The sequence below is a fragment of the Uranotaenia lowii genome, chromosome 2, assembly GCF_029784155.1.
Source record: "Uranotaenia lowii strain MFRU-FL chromosome 2, ASM2978415v1, whole genome shotgun sequence".
NCBI classification, from domain to species: Eukaryota; Metazoa; Arthropoda; class Insecta; order Diptera; family Culicidae; genus Uranotaenia; species Uranotaenia lowii.
The window spans coordinates 249,492,158-249,515,357 of record NC_073692.1 but is presented as its reverse complement, the minus strand read 5'-3'; the positions used below and the strand labels follow the sequence as shown (position 1 = coordinate 249,515,357).

Below are 23,200 nucleotides of genomic sequence, written 5' to 3'. Positions count from 1 at the left end.
AAAAAGTACGTCACTTTTCACCGATGAGGCCGATAAATTAAGTAACAAACATAAATTACGGTGATTATCTTCCTGGCCAACTGGCAACTGATTGAACATTCTTATTATATAGTCAGTTCACATCTTACCAACACAAAAGTTTTCTAGCCTATCCGCTAGACCACATCGGCGCCACCAGATCTGGACGTTTTATGCATTTTTAAGTCGTTAATTATTAAAATTTCGATTTTCCCATCTTCTTTAGGGAATTTTTAGGGTACAAAATCGAAACTTTGAGGCATCCCTAAATCACGTTTGATTGAGCTATAAATAAGCCACAAGTCAGTTTTTCGCGCCAATCGAAAATCTATTTTAGAAAATATGTATTTTCGTATTAAAGAGAGGTGCCCACTTTACCCCGGTGCTCGTTATGCCCATTTTCCAGTATGAAATGAAGTAAATTTTAAATCATAAGTTGTATTTTGGTAAGGCAAATTATTGAAGCAACTTTTTGTTTAATCATTGCGAAATAATTCAACGAGTGTTTTGCTCAGTGTTATGTTATCAGTTCAGTACCCAAATACCAAGGACTCTCATCATCATTAGTTGGCGGGCACCTTTTGAGGATCTTCAAGATGTTTTACAGCTGTGTGGGAGATGTACTTATAAACGACGCATGCGCTGTTCCAATCCTTCTCTCGTCTCGTATCCTGCTGACATATGTTTTAGTAGTGAGGTCCTTAGGCAGTGGGTTGTTAGCTAATGGTGATACTTTCGTTCCACCATATGAATTCGTTTCCATTGACATACAGTCAGACGTGCTCACTATTTTCCACTGTTGGATTGGGAATGGGTCACCTCTTGTGAGACTGACTGATTCATTCATACTGGAGTTGGAGACAATGCAAATTACATATACGGATGACCAACAATTAGAACGTCCGTCGTCTGAAACATAATTAGCCTGCTTCCATAGATTATTTGTGATGCTGTAAAGTACAGGTAGATTAATTATTTCGTGAGTGCACTTCACATCTGGCTGTGTGTTTGTAATGATAATGAAGGTGGTGAGTAGTGGGTGCCTATGGTATTGAAGCAGAGAAGTACGAACTGAAGCACCGTCTACAGCCCATTGTGAGGGTGGTTTCGCATACACCAACAATGCTTGTATGTATGCAGACAATGTGCTTTTCAATACTAAATAGAGCCCCAACCTTGTGAATGTATACAGTCCACGAGCGCCATTATTACGCTCCGTACGTGTGTCACCGTGTATAGAAATCACTTTAAGGTGCTTTCGGGATACTGTACATTAGAGACCTTTTTTGATTTTTATGATTAAATAATCAAACGTCATATGTCAGGAGTATCGATCACTATCTGGAATCATCCCGTGGGCAAAGAGTGTTTGATTGGTTCCTGGGAGTAATACCAATAGTCGGAGTGTCCTAATTGAATTGTTCAGCTTCTTGTGATTTATTTTGTTTGATACTTGTGTAGAACCTTTCTATGTGATGTTGGATAGTTCAAGTAATTTCTGAAATCAGTTGCATCACGATTCAACATTCAAAAATCTCTTTTCTTTTTGAATATAAATGCTGTGAATTTGTGTAGGAAAAGTTCTAGTGTTGAATAACAAAATGAAGATGTTTTAAATCGATTTTGAAATATAGCAGCGACTTTGCTCTCGAGTAATCGATTAGTTTGAATTGTGTGTTATGATAGAAAGGAGAGCAATCTGTATATCTCCATGAATAGATAAAAGAAAAGTTAGCAGCCCTCTTTTATCGAAAGATCCAGTCATTGTGTAATAAAATAAGAAAATCGAATCCAATATCATTCACGGAACAGGAGTCAATTTAAATGTGTGAAACCAAAGTGCTGAAAAAGTTAAGGCAAATGAACGAAGATGTTATTACATAATCAACAGAATTGACAACACTTTGTTTTTATTACGTGAAAACTAATATCATCAGCAGTAGTGAAATAGATCAATTTGCAATAGTTGTTTGTGACTTTTCCTACTAAGCAAAATAAATATATTGCGATTAATCTCCGCTGAGCGTTATCATCGCAGATGCATCATGTTCCAATGTAAGTCTAACGAAAAAATCCCTTACTTAGCGCCATAATGTATGTGAAATTGGCGAAACTTTCGCATATTACGTAACCATTTTCACCATAAGGACGGACGGTGTAACATGGAAACATTTTTTTCCAGTGGAGGTGGAACAATTGTTGTTGACCTTTCGGGCTGGCAAAATCATGAAATAATGTGGGCTCGGAATGAATTATGTGATGTTGCAAATCATGGAATCCTTTCTTCACGCAGATATGACATATGGTACATTTGAAGGATAGTTTTGCTTTTGGGATTTGCGTGATTAAACATGGACGTTATAGTATAGATATAACAATTCTCACGGGACTCTAGAGGGAAAAAACAAATAGAATTATCGCGACCTACATACGAAGATGGTCTTGAAAACAGTGACTAAACTTGTTAAAAATGCGAGTGGCATAAATTGCTTAAGAAGACAAAAGTGCGATTGTGTAACATTCATAAACGTTAGCTTCAGGGCAGGTAAAATGTTTGAAATTAGGAATACACATACTGAAGTGTAAGAGAATGATTTTTAGACAAAAACGTTTTTTCACAGTATTCAATTCTAAAATATGTTGTATACAAAAAACTTAAAGGAATTTCCTGAGCTTCATAAATCAGCCAACTAATGAAAAACAATCTAAATTGTCTAAATGCAAAGTTTTTAAACCAAAGTTGATTCCAAACAATAAACTTAACAATGAAGACATGTCAAGGTTGGAAAACATCGACAAATTGAAAAAAAAACCTCTCAAATCCAAACATTTTTGGAATTTTCCACGATTTGTCAGTAAAGATAAAAAAAAATTACAGATCCTTCAATTCTTTCGCACCGAAGAGCTTCTGAAACGCTGTATTCAAAGCATTTTAAAAACAGATTAAAAAAACATAAACTTTTCTTTCAATTGAGAAGATTTAAAATTTTAAAATGATTTCGATCAAAATAGAGTTTCAATTTCTTCATAAGGGGTGTATTCGAAAAAAAGACAACACTTTGTTTTGTGAATTACTGTGAATGCATGGATAGAAATTGATGACATTGAAACTATCTAGTAATGTAATGTTCACGTGTGCAAAATTTAGTGACAAACTGTCAACTCATTTTCGCGAGTTTTTTCGTAGAAAAATATTGAAAAATGAGCCGGTGACGGAGCACTTTTGAGGATGCCTTTTAGAAAACAGGATTTGCGGTGGACACTGTATCTCAGCACAGAATCATCTGAAGTAAAAAAATCAGAGCAAAATATTTTAATAGATGTTTTTCTGGACCCCAACGTTTTTATTTAACTTAAAAATTTTTTTATGAAATTTTTGTGGCTGTTTGAAGTAAAAACTACGATTTTTTACGAAAAAATCCGCCATTTTTGACCTGTAAAATCTCCCCAAAGTAAAAAAAAACAAAAAAGAAAAACGTTGGGGTCTGGTATTTTATATGTAGAAAACATGTTCCAAATTTAAAAAGAATCGGATTAGTAGTTTTCAAATGACGATGTCCACGGACTTTAAAAATGTGCTTTCGAGAAAAACGCGTTTGAAATTTCTGCTCTTACTTTCTTGCAGTATTAAATAGGAGGAGATAAAGGCCTATAATTTCTACAATTTTGCTTCAATTGACTTGAGAATTTGACACAACATTCTTGAAATGTTTTACAATAAGAAAATAAAAAAATAAAAAAAACGATTTTTTGGAAGTGTTAAACCATAAAGGGGGGGGCCCTTAAGAAGTCCTATAGAGAACTAACAGAGAGCTAAAGGTGGCTAAAGTTCGAATAAAAGTGAAGATGATTGATTCCATGAAGTTAAAGAATATGAGAGGTTTTATCAAGCACAATTCGAAAATTGCTTTGGGGAAGTTTTTTTTTGTAAATACTTTATTTGAAACGAGCATTGAGGAAGTGATCACATAGGTAAACTTTTCTGACTGGTTCATCTAACTGATTTATAAACGGGCTGAAACCTTTTCTATAAGCTAGAAAAGCTGTCCACCGTTTAATAAAAAAAAATTACGGTGGTCAAATCGTGCGCAAAATATTTGGACCGCTAGTAGAAGAATAACTTGAAAAAAAAATCGTATAAGTGGTCAAATAAGTACCTATGACAATTATCCCTCGTCTTCCATCCGGCTCAGGTAGTACAACACTGGTTAAGATGTCGCCGATATCGTGTCGGATTGGCAAGACGATATAAAAATGGTGTTGGGAGTTCGATTATTACTTTCCTACGGCACTTTGTTATTTTTCTTGTTTCTGGGATGAATTATCCGATAGGATGAAAACCCCATAAAATGTTATTTATTTGTTTCACTTGAATGTGAAACATCATTTCGCTTTTTAATCGTATCATCTTTGGCACAGTAGGGGGAAGTGTTCCTAAATGCGCATGTTGCGCATACAACCAATTGGCGATATGGTTGGAGATTCAACGTATCTAACCAGTGCAGTGCAGTTTGAGGGTTATACGCTATTGAAACATGGCGTGAGGAAATTAGATTGTTATATAAAGCCAATAAAAATTAAAAATTCAAACAAGATTTTTGTCAGTTTTGTTAAAATGTATTGAACTTTAATTATCGTGCCTGTAGATTCGGTGAACAAAAATGTTAATGTTTTTTCTTTCTTATTCATCTGGAAATCGGAAATTCAACAAATTGAAGCTTTTGGCAAAGTTGTAAATGATGAGATATTAGAATAAGAGACAGGTTATGAATGCCCATATCAGGCAGGTTAAATGCCTATATGAAAAAATAGGTCATAATTTTTTTACTTTTAATCATTGAAAAATTAAATCTACGCTATAATCATAATCTTACAGAACTTCATACTAATCCGATGAAAATACGATATGAACAAAATATTACCATGAAATATGGCCATATGGCATACCTAACTATGTTTCATGCAAAAGAACTAGTGGTGTATACAATTTCACCAAAATTTCAGCCTTGACGTATGCTTAACATCCATTTCTAATAAATATAAATATAGCTAAAAGAGCTGTAAGAGATTTTATCAGAAGAAGTGCTCTAACGTATATAAAACAGATGTCCGCTCATGTACATATAGTTTTCAGACTCCTATCTATTGGAATATGGGGAGAAAATGAAAGCTTTCCTCAATATGCGCATATAGCCCGCCTCTTCCTTACACTTTTCAGCGCATTTTCAGCACAGAGATTTGCTAAACAGGCATTGGGCATTGATACTTATAGAAAACCCGATTAGAAGAGCATACCAAAATTGTAACTCAAACACATCTCAACAAGATATTATTATCATCTTGTTGGTCTACTTCGGGAGCTTTCAAATTTTCAAATATTGAAATTTTGAATTCTAATACAGCAGGCATGGTTCTATGCTGGTGTGCGCGCCGCGTGATGAAAATTGGCTCAACATTCTGTGAATTAGATTTTATAGATTTTTCTGTGATTTCGGCAACTTTGCCTGAAGGTCGTGGTTCGAATCTTCTGGCTGGGTAACTTTTCAAGAATTGTCCATGTTTGAAACAATACATGAAAGTTCATGCAGAATTATTTTGGTAGCGTTAGACTTTTTAAGCAGATTTACATTTTCCTGACGAAAGGAATATATATATATTTTTTCAATGTTGTTGGTTTTGTTGTTGTTCTGTTTTTCGTTTAAATTGATCTGAGGAACGAAGCCTCAAATCGCAAGTGCACTAAGAAACTAACTACACTAGAAATAACTACATATTTCCCTGCAATCTGATGAATTTAAGTTTTGTAAGACAAATTCCCATTCAAGTTTGACAAGACGATTTAATATTACATTTCGATGTATTTTCTACATATTTCTATATAAACTGTACATTTTTTTCAACTCTGTACAAATTCTGGAAAAACTGAAATATTCATAGTGGTTCAAAAGAACCTCAAAACAGTGAAAATTTGAAGATCGAGTCAGCTAAACTGTTGTTGCCAAATTGTTAAAATTATGTAGCAAAACAATGTCGATTTCGTTGGATTTATTCTAAAAATTTATGAAAACCTTTCAATTTGATGCGAAAAGACTACGTGTTGAGAGACGTCAAAATATTTGTCATGATTTTATACCGGTTCTAAGTTAAATTGTTAACTTTTTTTTTTGTTGGACATTTCAGAGCTTTACATTGAATTCACCATGATTTTAAATTTAAAAACGAGTATAATAAATACCAAAAAAATCATTTTTACCCGGGGGGAAAACCGGGAAAAACTATGGAATTTCAAAAAAAAAAATCGAGTAATCGATCGATAGAAAATTCCTAAAAAATGATATTTTTAATTTATCGGCCTTAGCGGTGAAAATTGATGTCCTTTTTTTTAGTAGGGATGATGAAATTTTTTATATAGATGGATAGAAGGTTAAAAGGACATCACTTTTCACCGCTAAGGCCGATAAATTAAAAGTAACATATATGAATTACGGTAGTTAATCTCTTCATAAAATTCCTCAAAAATTTTCTGGCTTTGGTCAGGTGAATTTACAGCTTCAGTAGACTTGGAGCTTGACGAATTCCTCAAAACCCACCGTTGCATTGTCATCTGTAAAAAGCTGTTTTTCGCTTTTAGGGCTTCAGAGTACAAAATACTCGCCTTCCAAACTAAGTGGGCTAAGTGGGGTAGGTAATTATGAACAAGGGGTAATTCCGAACAAACAGCCTAAACGTGCCGTCATTGTAGGGTCTCAAAACTGATCAAATTCATAGTCTATCGTTCTATTGATAAGTTACAGTTGTAATTTCAAACCCAACTATATAATTTTTATAGTTACAGTTATTAACAAAATTCATGTCTCAGAGAAATGAAAATCGTTTCGAAACGTGTCTTATCAATTGACTCCCTCCTCAATGTGAATGGAGATAAAATGTTATTTTTGAAAGTTTTACGTTAAGTAATTATGAATTGTGATATGAATTTCTGTTAAAAAAAATTTCCACCCACGCACAAAGAAGTGTTCATTTTTACCCCATATTTTTCAAGATACAAGGTAGTTATGAACACTTATTTTCAGAGCATTGCATGATGATTAAAATTTACTTTTTACAGTCAAAATTTCGATAACCATTCAAATATTGAAAATAAGCCTAAAACAATTCTTTGTAAGTTTTTTTTTAGAATTGTGGATCTGTGATTTTATAAAAATATGCCTCCCACCTATGAAAAACTGAAAATAACTTATAACTTCTCAACAGTAAACTTTAAAAATCCATAAATCACTACCATGCACTGTCTAGATGTGGTTTCAGTAACAGTGTTCATAATTATCCTATAGACAATGGGGGAAATTATGAATAGACGGGGTAATTATGAACAAACATTTTACGCCCCCAAGCTGCAACTTAAAAATAAGCTAAAAATCTCAAAATGAAGAAGGGAACCAGTCATTAATTTTTGGTAACTTTCCAGCTATTTGTTTGGGCTGATAGTATAAAAAACTGACTAATTGTTTTCATAATTACCCCACCTAGCCCTACCTAAAGGGACATCTCATGTAATTTATCTTGTAGGGAAAACTCTCAGCTTTACGATGTTGTACCGGATATTTAGTAATAATGGTACTTATAGGATCTACAATAAAATTTAAGGGAAAAGTGCCAGCGAGCATCATCGGAAGCATTCGCAACTAAATGAAGGAATTAATTGAGGTTGTGGGAGGAAATTTTGAGCTAATCTTGAATTTTTTTGTTTGATGTTTTTTTTGGTTTCGTAGAATGTCTCTTGTTATACAGGTAATTCCATTTTATCAATAACTAAGTAAGGTTGCAGTTTTGAAGCGTTTTGAAAAAGTACGGCTACTGTATTATTTATTCATTGACCCATTATTTTTTACTGGCCCTGTAGAAACTCTTCCGCTATTTGCTTCCAAAAGTATAAACATACTGAGCCTATCCGCATTTTTTTTCGCTGATCACAATGAGACTTATATATGTAATATGATGATTTAAAATGCATAGTGGGCAGCATAACAAGCATCTGTTTTGATTATTGTTCAAAGCGAACCGAAAAAAACATTAAAAATTCTTAAAGTTTAAAAACAATAGTAACTGAGAACGAAAATATCATTCATCAAATCTTTTACTAAAACATCTCCGAAAAATCTATATATATAAAAATGGAGGCGTTTTCTTTGTAACACCATCACGTATAAACGGACTCACACAGGAGTATTTCACAAAAACAAACATGGCCAAAAGCGAGTCCTGCCGATGAGCCGTTGTATCTTTTTTCTCATGATATTTACGGCTTATGTTCTTTCGTTCTTTGATAGCTCATGTTTCTCTAATTCTTTCCATCACCTACGAAAATGTGATTATTTTCCGGTACAAAGACGTACCAAGCGATTTCATAACATTAGTATTGATGGCCAAAAGACAAAATTTAAAAATGAACATTTACAATGATTATTTTATTTGCTTCTTTAATACATTTGACACCATGGACCAGTCAATTTTTCTATCTTTAATTTTTCACGAACAATAGGCTGTTGGAGCTTCAATATTTCAATCAATTAGAATATTAAAACGGTTTGTACTCAAATTGCGTCACAGTTCAACATGTGATTACAGGTTTTAGAAGTGACTTGTGACAACAAATAAAAGGATTTTCATCAGCATATTTTGATGATATTTGTATTATTCAAGGTAGAAGATAATATTTGAGAAGATAATATAAGATAATCAAACTGATTGGATACTTACTGATATCGACTTTTTTATTATCAGAAAGCTTAAAAATCACTGCTAGTTGATTGAATTGGCTAAAAAAAATTTTCAGTTCAGTTCAGTTTTATTCCAAGATATTCAATCGTATGACTGAGTATAAACAACAAAAAACACTTTTGACCAACTTTTTGTGGGGCGGTCGTCGGAATGAAGTGAAATTTGGTAAGGTTTTTCGGGTAAGAAGCATACTTGAATCACGAGCACGAAGAAGTTAAGGATGCGTAGATGAAGTTAAACATTTACTAAAATGTGTTAAGTTAAAGGTAAAACGAAGTTTACCGGGTCAGCTAGTGATTCATAAATTACACAGATCTAAAGTAAAGGAGAAAAAAAAATAAATTTGAATCCTTTGACACATTTTGTCTGTCAATTCTAGTTTTTGGATTTTTTCCGAAGTATTTCAAGTTTATTCAAAATCATCTCTTAATTTCCTTGCAACTCGGAAAAAGGTGAATTTTGTATTTGTATATTTTAATTTTATACTTTTTGAGGCCACAACAGCCGATTCACGATTGCAGAATTCAGGTTTTCTACCTTGGAGGTACGCATTTCACAAAGCAAGGTTATGTCTTGAATATGCGCATCGAACCAGTCCATCGTTGGCGATGTCAGGTTTGACAGGAAATTTTCGATTGTTCCGCCCGCCTGCACTATCTGACATGAAGTGCGAATAATTTGAAGCACAAAATTGGAAAGTGAATAGGTGGTTCAAATGCATGTGTACCTTCATACTTTTGATGCGTAAGACCCGTCTAACTGGTTTATGATTGGAAGGTAAATTATACCAATTGCACTGGTTGTCCAATTTTACATGATTTATCAGTTACATCGAAACAACACACTTCAAAATTAAAAAGTGGATAAATTACACAAGACAACAAAATTCACATTTTTTCGAGGTGCAAAAAAGTTAAGAGCTAATATTGATTGATTTAGGGGTGCTGATTTGAAAAATGCAATTGATTTTCTTCAATCATCTTTTGTTTTTGAGATAACTTTCGAAAAAGGGTGAAAAGTTATTTACTTTTATGCAGTTACGAAATTTTCTTCATGGAACAAATTTCAGACTCAATTTTATTTTGTGTTTCTTGTTCTTCAACTCCACATTCAAAAGGGTTTTGATAAATTACACAAGGCCACAAAATTCTCTTTTTTTTGTGAGGTGCATAGAACCTAGGAGCTATTGGTGCCCTGAAACTTTTGAAAAAAAAGAAAAAAAAATATTCAAGAAAATTCTGCACTTTTTTGACAAAATTTTAAAGCATTTAAATCAAATTTAAAAATTAAGTTTTTTATCAACTTCCTCCTAGACCCAAAAAATTTTAACATCTCTGAAAAAAGTTATGAAAGTTTTTTAATTGTTTACTTATCTCAATCCTGAGAAATAATAGATTTTGAACTTATATTAATTTAATCAAATTAAAGATATTTTAAAAACTAAAAATTGAATCGTTTCCCAGATTTAAAAAAAAAATTATATGAAATAAAATCTTTTTTTTTTTTTCAAACTAACTTTAGTTATGTCAGAAATACTTGTCTTTTCAAATTTTTGAAAAACTGACGAATTTTACTTTTTTCGATCATGAATCATCATTATCACTATTGAAATATTCTTCCTAAATTGAATAAAATATTATAAACAATTTCAGAATCAGTTTTTTTCTTCTCATGTAGATTTGTTATTTAATCAGTTAAAAATATTTGATTTAACTCAAAGCTGATTGTCAGAACTGTAAATTAATATGGTTAATAATCAACAATTATTCCCATTTTGCTTTACAACTTTTGATCATGGTTTATTACTGACCTGATTTGAAATTTATTTTAAAACTCGAATTTAATATCTTTTTAATTGTGGTGTTTTTTTTATGTATTTATTCTATTGCTTTGTACTGATTCTTATGCCCAAAGCTTTAAATTCTGGTTTCTGGTGTTTAAATTTCAATTCGCATTGGTTTTCTGTATTTCGGAAATATTGACTTAATACATAATAGATTAGAAAAAGCATCACTTTTTCGAATTATTTATTAATAGCTTACCCGAAATCGCGTTGATTTGAAACTTGGATTCTGATTTATTTTGAATCGTATCAGTAAAGTTAATTATTTTTCCAGTTTGTGCAATGGTCATGAGTAAGAAAATGGTTTTAGAATGAAATTTTCTCTTTTATTGTGTATTTTTGATGTTGTTATTATTTACAGCTAAATCTGGATTTCGAAAATCCCTTCCATGGACGGGTCTTTCGCACGGGCCTGTAAGGGCTCCATATCAAATACCGTAAAACGGGGTAACTTTGATCACCGGGGTAAATTTGACCAACAATAAACTTTTCCACTTTATCATCATAACTCAGTCTATAGTTTGAATTTTTGAAAACTGTTTTCTACGTTTTAAAGCCTATTAATTGAATATCAAATAGGCAAAATTTGGTTTGCATTTGATTTTTTTTCTGTTAGTAAAAAATCTAATTTTAAAAATCTTAAAATATCTATTTTTCGAAGGCTCACACACAAACAACTCTCCTTATGATACCAAAAAGCATTTAGAAGCAAACGGGATGACTATTTTTATAGTCATTGGACAAATGGATAGGAATTCTATCAAATCGTTAACTTTGAAGAAAAAATGAAAATGGAAGTAGTGGAAGGGCCTAGGCCCTGAGGGAATGTGTGAAGGTTTTTTTTTGTATTTTGAAGCTCAAACTGTTTAGCAATTATACTTATTTTTGCCCCTAAATGTAGGCAGCATCATAGTTCTTTTTTCGATTATAAATATTTTTAAAATAAAACGTCAAAAATCAAAGTTAAATTGATAAACTAGCATTTGTAAATATTATGAAGGTGTTTTTTTATCCTTTATGATCAAGAAAACTCGTTAAACCCGTCAGAATTGGGGCTGATCCATGTCACCCCAAAGCATCAAACTCTGAACAGAGACGAAAACGATTTTTAAATCAAATTTAAAGAGGCCTAATAAATTTCTGCATCCATGTTTTACGTTCATAGGAGTCCAGTACTGGTTTTAAAAATAAAAAACATGCCATATTCCCCTTAATAGAAAAAATAATCGAAATACATTGAAAAAAGTGATCAATATTACCCCGGATTACGGTACTCAAGTTTATTTTTCTGAAGCCTCAATACGAAAACGTATCTTGATAAATATTCTCCAACTCTGGAGCGTACAAGATAGAAGTTCGGTCACGATCTACAGAAAAGTCGTTTGACATGCAGCACAAATTGGGTTTCCCTGGCGAACTAGGAGAAATATTTTCAACAAGAAATTTGTACTTACTTACTTAATAGTCCCCCGTAGATTCTCCGGCGCATAGGGCTGTGGTAAAAGACCTCCACTGTTGACGATCCGGAGCACAGTGGTCCAAAACCCAGAAAAGCTGGCAGAAAGTCGATTTTTAAAGCGCTCATAATTATCTATCCAAATATTTCATTGTGTTCCGGCATTTTCAAGCTAAATGAAACCATAAAAATGATAGTCTTAAGTTTACCCGTTTCGGAGTTCTCAAAGAAATGCTAAGAAAAGATTGAATTTTTTTTGGAAAATTCGCAAAGATTTGCTTACATTGAAAAACGAATTAATAGATACTCAAATCGCGAATATATATTGCTTTGCAATTATTTTTATATTTTTGTTAGGCATATTTTACACTTTATTTAATAAAAATTTGTGATTTGAAATAAAGTTGAAATTTTGTATATGGAATTTAGTTGCAAAAAACGATAAATATTTTGAATTTTATAACTTCAACTAGAGATTTTAAAAAAAAAACTACACATAACTCCACTCTAATTTTACGTTGGATAGATTCCCACATTTCTGGGCTACAAAATATGGCAAATCGGGCTGCCTTTTTTGCCATTTTTGAAGAACGACGTCAAAGAGTTGAACCACTTTTTTCATCAAATTCTTCTAAGCAAATTACCTCCCGGCGGCTCGGGCCACGAGTTTCTGGGTCTGCCTCTCCTTCGATGTCCCTCTGGATTCGATTCAAGCGCCTCTCCGCGAATCTCGTTCTAATCTCTTCGCAGCGTGTGCCCAATCCACTTCCACTTACGTTCCCGAATCTTTATTTCTATCGCCTCTTGATGACACTGGCGATGTAGTTCCCCATTTGAGATCCAGTTGACAGGGCTCCAAGCGTGGCCGGTACTCCGCAGGTAGCGATTCCCAAATATTTGCAGTTTTCGCGTCGTCACCGAGTATTTGTACCAAGTTTCACACTCGTACAACAATACGGATTTGACGTTTGTATATTCATCCAATTCGCTCGGTCCGTGGCAACCGTTCTCCAACTTCTCGGGCATCCCATATACGCTAGTGGGACGCTTCTCAAGCGCTCGCTCGTTGCGCTCCTGCTCGCTTCGTTCCTACCGGATTGGCAGCGAACACCTGTCGTCCGGCATTCTTGCAACATGTCCTGCCAAACGTATCCGTCTAGCCTTCACCACCTTCTGGATACTGGGATAGCCGTAGAGTCGCGCGAACTCGTGGTTCATCCTTCGCCCCCACATTCCGTTCTCCTGCACGCCTCCAAAGGTGGTTCTTAACATTCGTCGCTCGAATACTCCGAGTGTGCGCAGGTCCTCCACTAGCAATATCCACGACTCGTGCCGTAGAGGTCTAATAAGCGTTGTGTCCAGGTTACACTTTGTGTGGGGCTAAGTCTTCTCGACTGCAGTTGCTTGTGGAGTCCATAGTAGACACGACTTCCGCTGATAACTCACGACTGGTGGTATTGTCTGCGGTTTCCAGTGAGCCGAGATAGACAAAGTCTTCGACTATCTCCAGCTCGTCGCCGTCGATCGTGACTTTGTTATTGTTGATTTTGTTTCTTGCACAGTTGCGCCAGTATGCCAATTTGGGATTGCAAAATACCTGCTCTCAAGTGTGAAGTGGTCATGTTTGCTCCAACAAGAACCTAACGGATATTCCAGACACGAGGAGCGATCAACTGTGGACATTCTGGCACAGCTGTGATGGAGTTTTTTTATAATTCGTTTATTTGAAACGGCTCGGACCTTTGAAGTGTGATGGAGTTGATTGAGCTTTGTTTTAAGCAGAGCCAATCGATGTATAACCTACTCGCACAGTATCAGATGCCACAGGCCGATGACTATCGCAACGTTTGTACGGAATTTCTACGAAATTATGCTATTTAGATTCAGTGATGGTTTGAATCATTTGACTTATTTTTGAATCATTTGGTTATAACTTCTTTTGAAAACATTTTTCCATGAAATGATGTTCTAAACTTTAGTAGATACAGATCTAAGCTACAACTTTCTTGTATGTCATAAATATGTATCTTCAATGTGGTATGAATTGTAGGATTTAATCCAACCCGCTAATCCAAATGATTGTGATTACGATCATTGCTCAAAAATTTAAACTTTTCGATTTCTCATTCATAAGGCATAAGAGATACAGGTTTGTGTTGGTCACAAAAGTTGCAGCTAAGATCTAGTTCTACTAAAGTTTAGAACATCATTTCTGGGAAAAATGTTTTCAAAAGAAGTTATAAGCAAATGATTCAAAATTAAGTCAAATGATTCAAACCATCACTGTTTAGATTGTTTTCTCGAATTGAAAAGATTTTTCTTCTAGATCAAAAATGTTCTGATAATTGAACGAAACAACAACAAAATCATAAATAAAATTGATTAAATAACAATAACATTTTTGGAAATGATTCGTCGTAATGGTCTCTTCTCCAATAAAGATATCAAAAGTTCAAAACTTCTTTAAATTTTTTAACTCGCGATATGGAACATCAGCGGCTAGTCGCAATCAGCTTCGTCTTAATATGCTTTCTTCTTTATTTCAATTGACCCGCCCGCCCTTGTGTGGTCAGTACAATTACTAAAGACAACTTTCCAGGATCCCTAAGTGTGGTGCCACTGCCAACAAATGAAAAAGGAACTATTTTCTCAGTGAAGTTTTCGCCCGGTGCTTGGAAGCTGAGTAAGGATGCCTCTTTGAAGTTTGGCTACTAGTGCCTAGTCACACTATTTTTTATATTTTTCGTGAGACTTTTAGACAGTCTCAAGTGTCACATTGGTACAACAAAACTCATTGAAGCAGTCGAAGCACCTAACATGTTGTAACTGTTGCCTGGAGGGACGTCGAACATCGGTGCACACACTCGGGTACAACTTATATGCTCGGGTTTCTGTTTTTGAAAAACCTATGTATTGGATTGTATAAAAATTCAAGGTGAACTTGTGCCTAAAATTTGACACACAAGTTGAACACATGCACTAAGTTTTCGTGAAGTCTGGTTGTCATAGTTTCCTAATATTGAACTTGAATAAAAATTCTGATTGGGACACACCCTGGTGTTTTTTCTTTAAAACATTGGGTACCAAAGATATCTCATATTTTCGCTTGCCGCTAGTGAGCTACTCTGTAAAGCATAACTCAAATGTTTTAAATTCAAAAATGAATTTTTATTAGAGTGTTTTAAATAACCCGACTTTTAAAAAAATTATGCATTGCATCCGGAGTCTGCATTTCCATAAGAGTTAAATGGGCTAACTTTTTAAATGGTATCCATCTCTGTTAATGAAGTATCAATATGTTCGACCGCCCGACTCATTAAAAGAAATGAATACCACCTTTAAAAAAGATAACCCATTTTAATGCCTAATAACATCTTATCGAAATGCAGTCTTCGAATGAAATATTTCTCATAGTTCAGGCTTTAAGAAAAACCGTATTCAAAAGAAATCGGTCAAAGGGTACCGAAGTTATTGATGAAAAACTGGTTTTTCATGTTTCTCCCGAACAAAATGTTTTGAAAATGCCATACAAACTCGTTGAGCCGTTAGCCTGCAGCGCATAACATTTCATAGGTTTTGAATTGCCCATACAAATTTGGGGCAGTCGAATGCCACACTACACTATATGTAAACATATGACTTTTAGTAACTCAAAATTTCTAAGTTTATAGAATTTGGTCCAGTGTAGTGGTTTCTGAGAAAAGGGCTGCCGAATTTTGGAGTTTCTCGGCTTAGATTTTTTCGCGGTCCTTAATGGTTTAAAAGAATTTTTCCTATATGCTTATGCTGTAAAACTAGTACCTAATTGTGTCGTAATTTTAGTTATTAAGTGATCGCGAGGACTGTTACATAACATTCAATTGTGCCAATTTCTTTGCATTGGTTTAGAAGCAGTTTGTTCATGAAAAAACGTTGTAATTTTTTTTTAATTCGATTTTCCATATCGAGTGGAAGTTTAAGGTTTTTTGCAGAAATCATATAAGTAAAAATTGAAATTTACATTCTTGTACACCGTTCAAAACTTTCCATAATAAAACTACGATCATTTGCTCTTATAAATATGGCACTTAAGCTCTAAGGATAGCAATCTGTAGAACCGTATTTTGATGCAATGCGGCTGTAGTGTTCTGTCTGACGGATGAAGAAATTCATGTAAAAAACGAATTCTAGAGAGATTTTGCATAAATAGTTCAAAGATTTAATAACGTTTTCATGATTATGCGTAATACCGGAGGTAATTATAGGAAAAATACTGGTGAGGGAAACTTTCCCAAATTTAAAATTAAATGCTTTTTTCTAAATGTATACGTCCAGTCGCAGTTCACTTTATCATTAATCATATAAAACAGAATATAAAACGATGATTTATCAAACTAAAATGTTTTCTTTTCCATCTATTCACAGTACCCAGAAGCAGTTGAACTCTTTGGAATAGTTGGAATTCTTGGGACGCTTTCGTGGCTTGAATACATTTAAAATGCCATTTAAAAAAATCCAAAGACGAGTTAGTGGACCGGGAGCTTATTGCAATAATTATCTGCAAAACAGGTAAGTATTGTTTTAAATTTGAAACATTAAACCGTACATCCAAATCAAGAGAGCTCAACAATCCATTCGAACTAAAACGCACAAGCAAGTAGAATTCACCGTTCTATTAACAAAGCTTATTAAGCGGTAATTAGTTATCAGTTTAAAAAAAGTAGCGGAGATCCTACCAAATGTTGTTACTAATAACGAATTAAGTCTGTTTCAAAGCTTCATTTATACTCACAAGTACGGAAAATCGTACCAACAAATTAAGAAAATGGAATGAATGAATGGGCAAATAAAAAAAAAAAAACAAAGTAGGTATCTTAAAATCCGTTTTAGAAAACAGGAAAAATACAAAATAACATAAGAGAAACATAAATAACAAATCAGATATATTAGTCAGAATTCAGATTAGCATTCAAAAGTGAAACAATATTCAGAATTTAGGATTCAGATTCGTGTTTGTGTTCAGATTAAAAATTCAAAGATCAAAATCATAACTATTTAGTTAAGAAATCAAGAGAAGAATCGAAATTCAGGATTAATATAAAGAAATCAAAACTCAACAGAGCTAATCAGGACTCAAAATTGAAAACTCAGGACTGTACTCGAAAAAAATGCAACACAGTCTTTTGTGAATAAAGTTTGATAGCTTTGGAGATAATTGATTATCAGTAAAACATGCTGGTAATGTAATGTTCACATGGGCTAAATTAATTTACTATTCGTCTATTCGCAGGCAGTTTAGTCGAATAAATAAAAGTACATAATACGATGATGCTTTGTAATGGATGAGACGTAGTTAGTCGGTTTAAAGTAGGTGCCTAGCGAATCTCCGGCCAGAAGTTTTCCGTTGGCAAGTTCCTCCCAGGTGCTCTGGGAAGTTGCAAAAGAAAAGGATGAATAGCAAACTATTCATATATATGGCTGATGATATGTGGGTACGGTTATTTCAGTAAGTCACACGTCACAGTACATATGTAACGATTTCACAAAAGCAACTGCATCATAAAGCCTTGTTCACACTCGGCAACTTGAACTGCGATTTCGGTTGCTGAGACTTGTTTATGTTTAAATTTTATGAGATGCACGTTTCAAGTCTCCCGACAAGTATGGGAGACATTCGGCAACCAAGATGTAAACATAAACAAGTCTCAGCAAACGAAATCACAGCTCCAGTTGCCTCTGTGAACTAGGCTTAAGGCTCATGAACTTCAGACACTATTCCTGATGGATCTGGCTTCGTGGCATTATGCGAAAACTTTGATTGGGTCGTCGGATGCCAATTTTGTTATTTTTCTGCTAAAGGCGTAATGCATGCCAAACTTGTCAAAACTACAATCAAATGGAAAAATTGTGGGATATTTTGAAGGGCAGGCTCCAGGAAATAGGAAAAAATGTTCTACAGTCAGTGACAAATGTTAGTAATCAAGAACAATTTGCACAATCATTCTGCTCGATTTCTTTATAAAATGGATGTTTTATGAAATAAATTGTACTGACTGATACTATTTGAGTCCCTTGAGACTACCATGAGGTTGTTTTTTTTTTTATTTTTTTTCTATCAAATATGTTAGACCCATTTTATTTCTTATCATCAAAACTTAAAGAGACAAAAGTAAGTAATCGTATGAAGAATCAGAGTAAATTCATCAAAATTTTGAAAGTAAAATAAGTCAATACATATTATGTGCTTATGCTTATGCTTGCTTATGCTTATGATACGTACACAGCCAGATCTTGTCAGCATCCCGGTGAATAGTAAAAATACATTCACTATTCATCTTATCAAGGCCGGGCCCACTGTGCAGTATTGGACGCAGAGACGACTGGAACCAGGGGAGGAAGAAACGTGGACAACAGTACCATACGTTCCCATGTTTATTTGATATTAATTCGTTGGGAACATAGATGCTAAGATATTTCTATGCTCCTTGGTGTTGGGCCTTGCGATTCTTCCTTCAGGGGATGGAAATGAGGTTTTTCTACATAAAGTCCAAAATTTAACAATACAATAATTAAAGAAATTCTTCATTAACCATCATACACTGTTTAATTTTGGATCCCTGTACCTTCATCTCAGGTCATCGACCATGGTTATAGCGCCATTGCTCGCTTTTGGAAAGATTTGAAAGAGCAGAGAAATTATTAATACAGCACCAAAATCCTTAGAATTTTTCCATTCTAAAAGATTTCAGCGCCAAAAAGAATACATACACATATGGACCCACATTGATATATTTTTCTCCCTACATTTATCACCATTTACAAAAATAGTTCCTAATTGATCATTGTTCATAAAAAGTTGAATAAGTGTTGATAAAATTTTTATATAAAATACAAACAAAAACTGATGGTAAGCCTTTTTTATAAAAACACAAACATATCTTCTTTTCTGAACTAATAATGAGTAGAAAATAAGTAAAACAAATCGAATAGAGAAAATTATCCATCGTCCAGATGCATGGATATAGATGAACTATTGACATAATGTTAAAATTTCACCATCAATTCATAGCTAACTAATATTTGTAAAAAACATCTTACCTCGTACCATTTGAAAAGGATACTTGTAATTCTCTAATGAAAGGATACTTATATTTATTGCATTAAAGAATCCGTAAACTTTAAAACGGCCCACAAAACAGTGCCAACCATTTTTCTGGTCGCAGCATGCCGAGATTTCTATAGCGATCGCCAAAGCCCAAAAATTATTTTTCCACAACAACAAGACATGGCCATCACTTTTTTAAAACAACCACTGATATCAATTGCTGAGCAGGAAACTTTTCGTAAGCAGCACTTTTAAACACCACCATCCTCATCTCATATCAACACATTTTCACCTGAGAAACTAGGGACAGATCTTGGGGTTTATTCTCACGCCAGGAAGGCTTACTATCCCTCACAGTAGCAACTACTTCTTTCACCTTTTCTAAAATAAGTCAATACATATTATGTGTACTAAAACTAACAACAACTATCAAATCAAGCATCAAGTATGACCACATTTGGTATTCTCGAGTGCATAACTGCGTCGCGACGCCTATTATTTAAGACTTGCAGATACAGTTACACTCTCAGATCTCGGGTTTTATATTGTTCCTGAAATTTTGTGTTTTCCAGAGAATTCTCAAACTGCCTCTTAAAATGCTTAATGAAGTTGAAATTTGACGATATCGAGTGATTTTCTCGGATTCAATACCATTTTGGAAGGAATTATTACATGGAAAACCATTATTTTTCACGAAAAGTTTGTAGTCATGTTATATATACAATGGTCGTAAAACTTTATGCTGCAGAAAGCTTTTATTTATTTATTAGTCTTCGAAATAAATATTGTTTCGCACAGACTTATTATTCTAAGAGATGCCTTAACCTATTTTTAAATAACTGCTTAGACATACCAAAATCAAAAATTCTAGCGCACTCATTAAAATACCGGTTACATGTGTCTATTGGATTGTAGTAGCCATACGTGGTTCGATGAGATGGAATCCAAAGAAGCATTTGATTCCGCAGCGGGCGCACACAAATTTATGCAATCCAGGAGATCGTTGTTTTCAATATTGCCTCTCAGTAAGACAGATGTGGATAACCACTGCCGGAACTTTCTTCTACGGGATAGCGTTTCAAGATGAATCAGGTTACATCGATGTTCATAGGTAGTCCTGACTTCGGGATTCCAGTTAAGTTTCCGAAGAGCAAAGCGAACAAACGCTCGCTGGACTACTTCGAGAGATTGATTCAAAGTCAGTTGAAACGGGGCCCAAACTGGTGCTGCGTATTCAACCCAAGTAACAATTTAGGTTTTATAAGGGACTCCATACCAACTATAAAATAAAACTATAAAACCGCGTCCGGTTATGTAAGGATCTATAAAACTGCAATACAACGCTTAGTAGCACAAAAAGGCCCTTCTGCAGTAGGTTCTGCAGAGCAAATAATAAAACCTTGCCAATCCAAATCAACTTTTAGAGTTCTGTTTGAATTTCGCTTATAAAACCTATTTATTATATTATTTTCATCTACAAATAATTCTGCTCCGGAATGGGGTATTCAATAATAATTTACAAAACAATTGAATCTTCTTCAAATCAAAAATGAAAAAAACGAAGCAAAAAGGATATCTTAATTGTTTTAAGGTAATTCAATGCTATTTCTAAGCCGGAATGCTCAATACATAGGGGAGAGTGGGGTATCGTGGGCCATGGGGAAACGTGGGCCACTTTTGATATCTCAGATGTTTTTTGAGATAAAAATCTCAAACCAACTGTCATCGTCGTCGCTTTGCGTGAGCATGTATTCCTATATGTTGTTGACTGAAATACGCATCATATGCTTCTTTTATTTATTAAGCTAAAAAAACTTTAAAAAAATTACTTACATAATTAAAAAAACACCCGCTAATTTCATCGATGAGGAACCTAAAGTACATAACAAAAATATTCTCATACGCTTATGATCTTTGTTTTGTCATGATCTTTCACGTGGAAAAGGAATTTTTGATGAAACATCAATAAGTCACACAAACGCAACCAATTTGCAAATCATAGCTTGTGGGGAATCGTGGGCCACACATCTTGAATCACCTATATTTTTATGTTTTTCTACACATTCAGAACTTAAAATACGTTTTACCTATCTGTAAATTTTTCTTATGCCAAATGAACAGTTATGAAAAATATTTTGTCCATCCTATATAAAATTTTTGCCAAAACGTTAGCGAGCGAGGTTTTGGAATTTATGCGATCATACACAGCTCTCTTTTTTATTTTATCATCTGAAATTGCTTTTAAATAACGAAATGAATTAGAAAATCACAGTTTTGGGTCAACTCATAAACTTTGCATGTTATTTGGTCAATTTGGATTTGGTGGCCCACGATTCCCCACCATTTTTCAAAATCCAAAAAAATATTGCTTTTTTTCAAACAGTCAGAATTTGGGGAAAATAACTTATTAAAAAATTAAAAAAAAAATTCTCATGATACCTTAAAAATGTAGAAAACCATACCATTTTTTATTTTCATTTTATCTTTTATAATGAAGAAGTTATGGAACAACGAAAAAAAGTGGCCCATGATTCCCCACTCTCCCATACTGTTTATTTACTTGCGCTTTCAAATTTACCGCGAATAGGTATGAGAAAATGGGGAAAAAATTATGGGCCTGCTGTAAATCGTTCTTTTAAACAATAAAAATCCAATTAAATAGATCGGGTAAATTTTGCTTTCAACTATTGAATCATCTTTTGGTTTGTAAATAAATTTTAAAATATTATCTCAGCAATAAGGATATCTAAGTTTATAATGTATGGGTTGAGAGATAAGAGTTACTCTCAAAAATAGAAAGATATAATTTATAAATTCACCATTATTTGTCTAACAAATGGCGCTAATATATGAAATTGATAAAAGTCGTTATTTAACTCTTAAAAAACGATTTTGCTTTCTGAAAACTGCTAATAAAACTATTTTTCTTTTAAATAACTTTTTTGTTTTATAAACGTTTGTGGAGTCTTTCCTTCAAAACTGCTTCAGGCTTAATGAGTTTTTTTGAAGCATTTATAGAACCTTTTTGATTTGAATATTTTTGGCGGATAATTAAAAGACCTTTTTTAAATCATTCATTCATTTTTTTATTGAGTTGAAAAATATAACATAATGCACCATATGTTTTTTCTTATTGCACACTTTAAAATTTTAGGATAATCTTTTGATTAATTTCGCGAAAAAATAAAACAAATCTGCGGCTGAGAACAAACAAAATACTTCACTTACACCTGAGTTTCCTCCACAACATTACGCACTCTTATCAGGTAATAAATTATGCTGCATGCCGTTCCTGATAATTGGAGGGATGAATTTCGTTCTTTATTTTTCTCAGATGATGCGAAATTACAGATTTTTCCACAGAAAACCTTCCATTGTTGACCTTTTGTCGATTGAGAAACGACTGACTGTTGTAAGCCAATAATTCGACCGAATAACTTTTATAAAACTTTCACAGCGTATAGAAGTTTTAGTTCCTCATAAACGGTTTATAGACGCCACGAAAAGTTATTTATTTGCCTGTTTAAAACCTAAGCCACTTGTAATGACCGTATAAGAACACGAATACTAGAAATTGGTTTGAAATGGCTTTTATAAATCTGAACAGGTTCATAGGAAGGTATACTCAAACATTTTCAAATCGTTCATCTTTTCAAATATAAAAATGTTTTATAAGGCACTCAAAGTGCCTAATAAAAATCAAATCTCAAAAGTTTAATATTGTTTTATAAGTTGGATATATAATACGCGTGTAGATGTCCTAGAGACTAGTTGTAAAAAGGTTATCATTAAATGCTTTTTAAACCAATAAAGGATATTATACGTCCTTTATAAACTAACGTTCAAAAATTATAAAACCAATCTGAATTTTGTGTGTTACTTGGGAAGTATACTTCTGACGATCGAACAATAAAGTGTTTTAAGTGCATACACGTCGTTGAAATGGATTGTGTTGCGACGGAGGAAACCTAGCATGGCATAAGCCTTCGCGGTTATTGTAGTGATAGGCGTGTGAAAT

At 33.7% G+C, this 23,200-nt stretch overlaps 1 protein-coding gene across 5 annotated transcripts in view; it reads left to right on the top strand.

Annotated features, from left to right (window-relative positions):
- Positions 1 to 758: 758 nt before the first annotated feature.
- The window catches only part of LOC129742272 (uncharacterized), a 68,942-nt gene continuing 46,500 nt past the window's right edge, over positions 759 to 23,200 (top strand). For 3 of the 5 annotated variants that reach the window (XM_055734151.1, XM_055734153.1, XM_055734148.1), the window contains exons 1-2: positions 1,209 to 2,073; positions 16,503 to 16,646. In XM_055734151.1, the coding sequence (XP_055590126.1) occupies positions 16,576 to 16,646 (71 nt within the window). In that variant the 5' untranslated portion in view covers positions 1,209 to 2,073; positions 16,503 to 16,575. Of the gene's footprint in view, positions 982 to 1,208; positions 2,074 to 16,502; positions 16,647 to 23,200 lie in introns of those variants that run through there. The other 2 variants (XM_055734149.1, XM_055734152.1) reach the window with 2 other exon arrangements.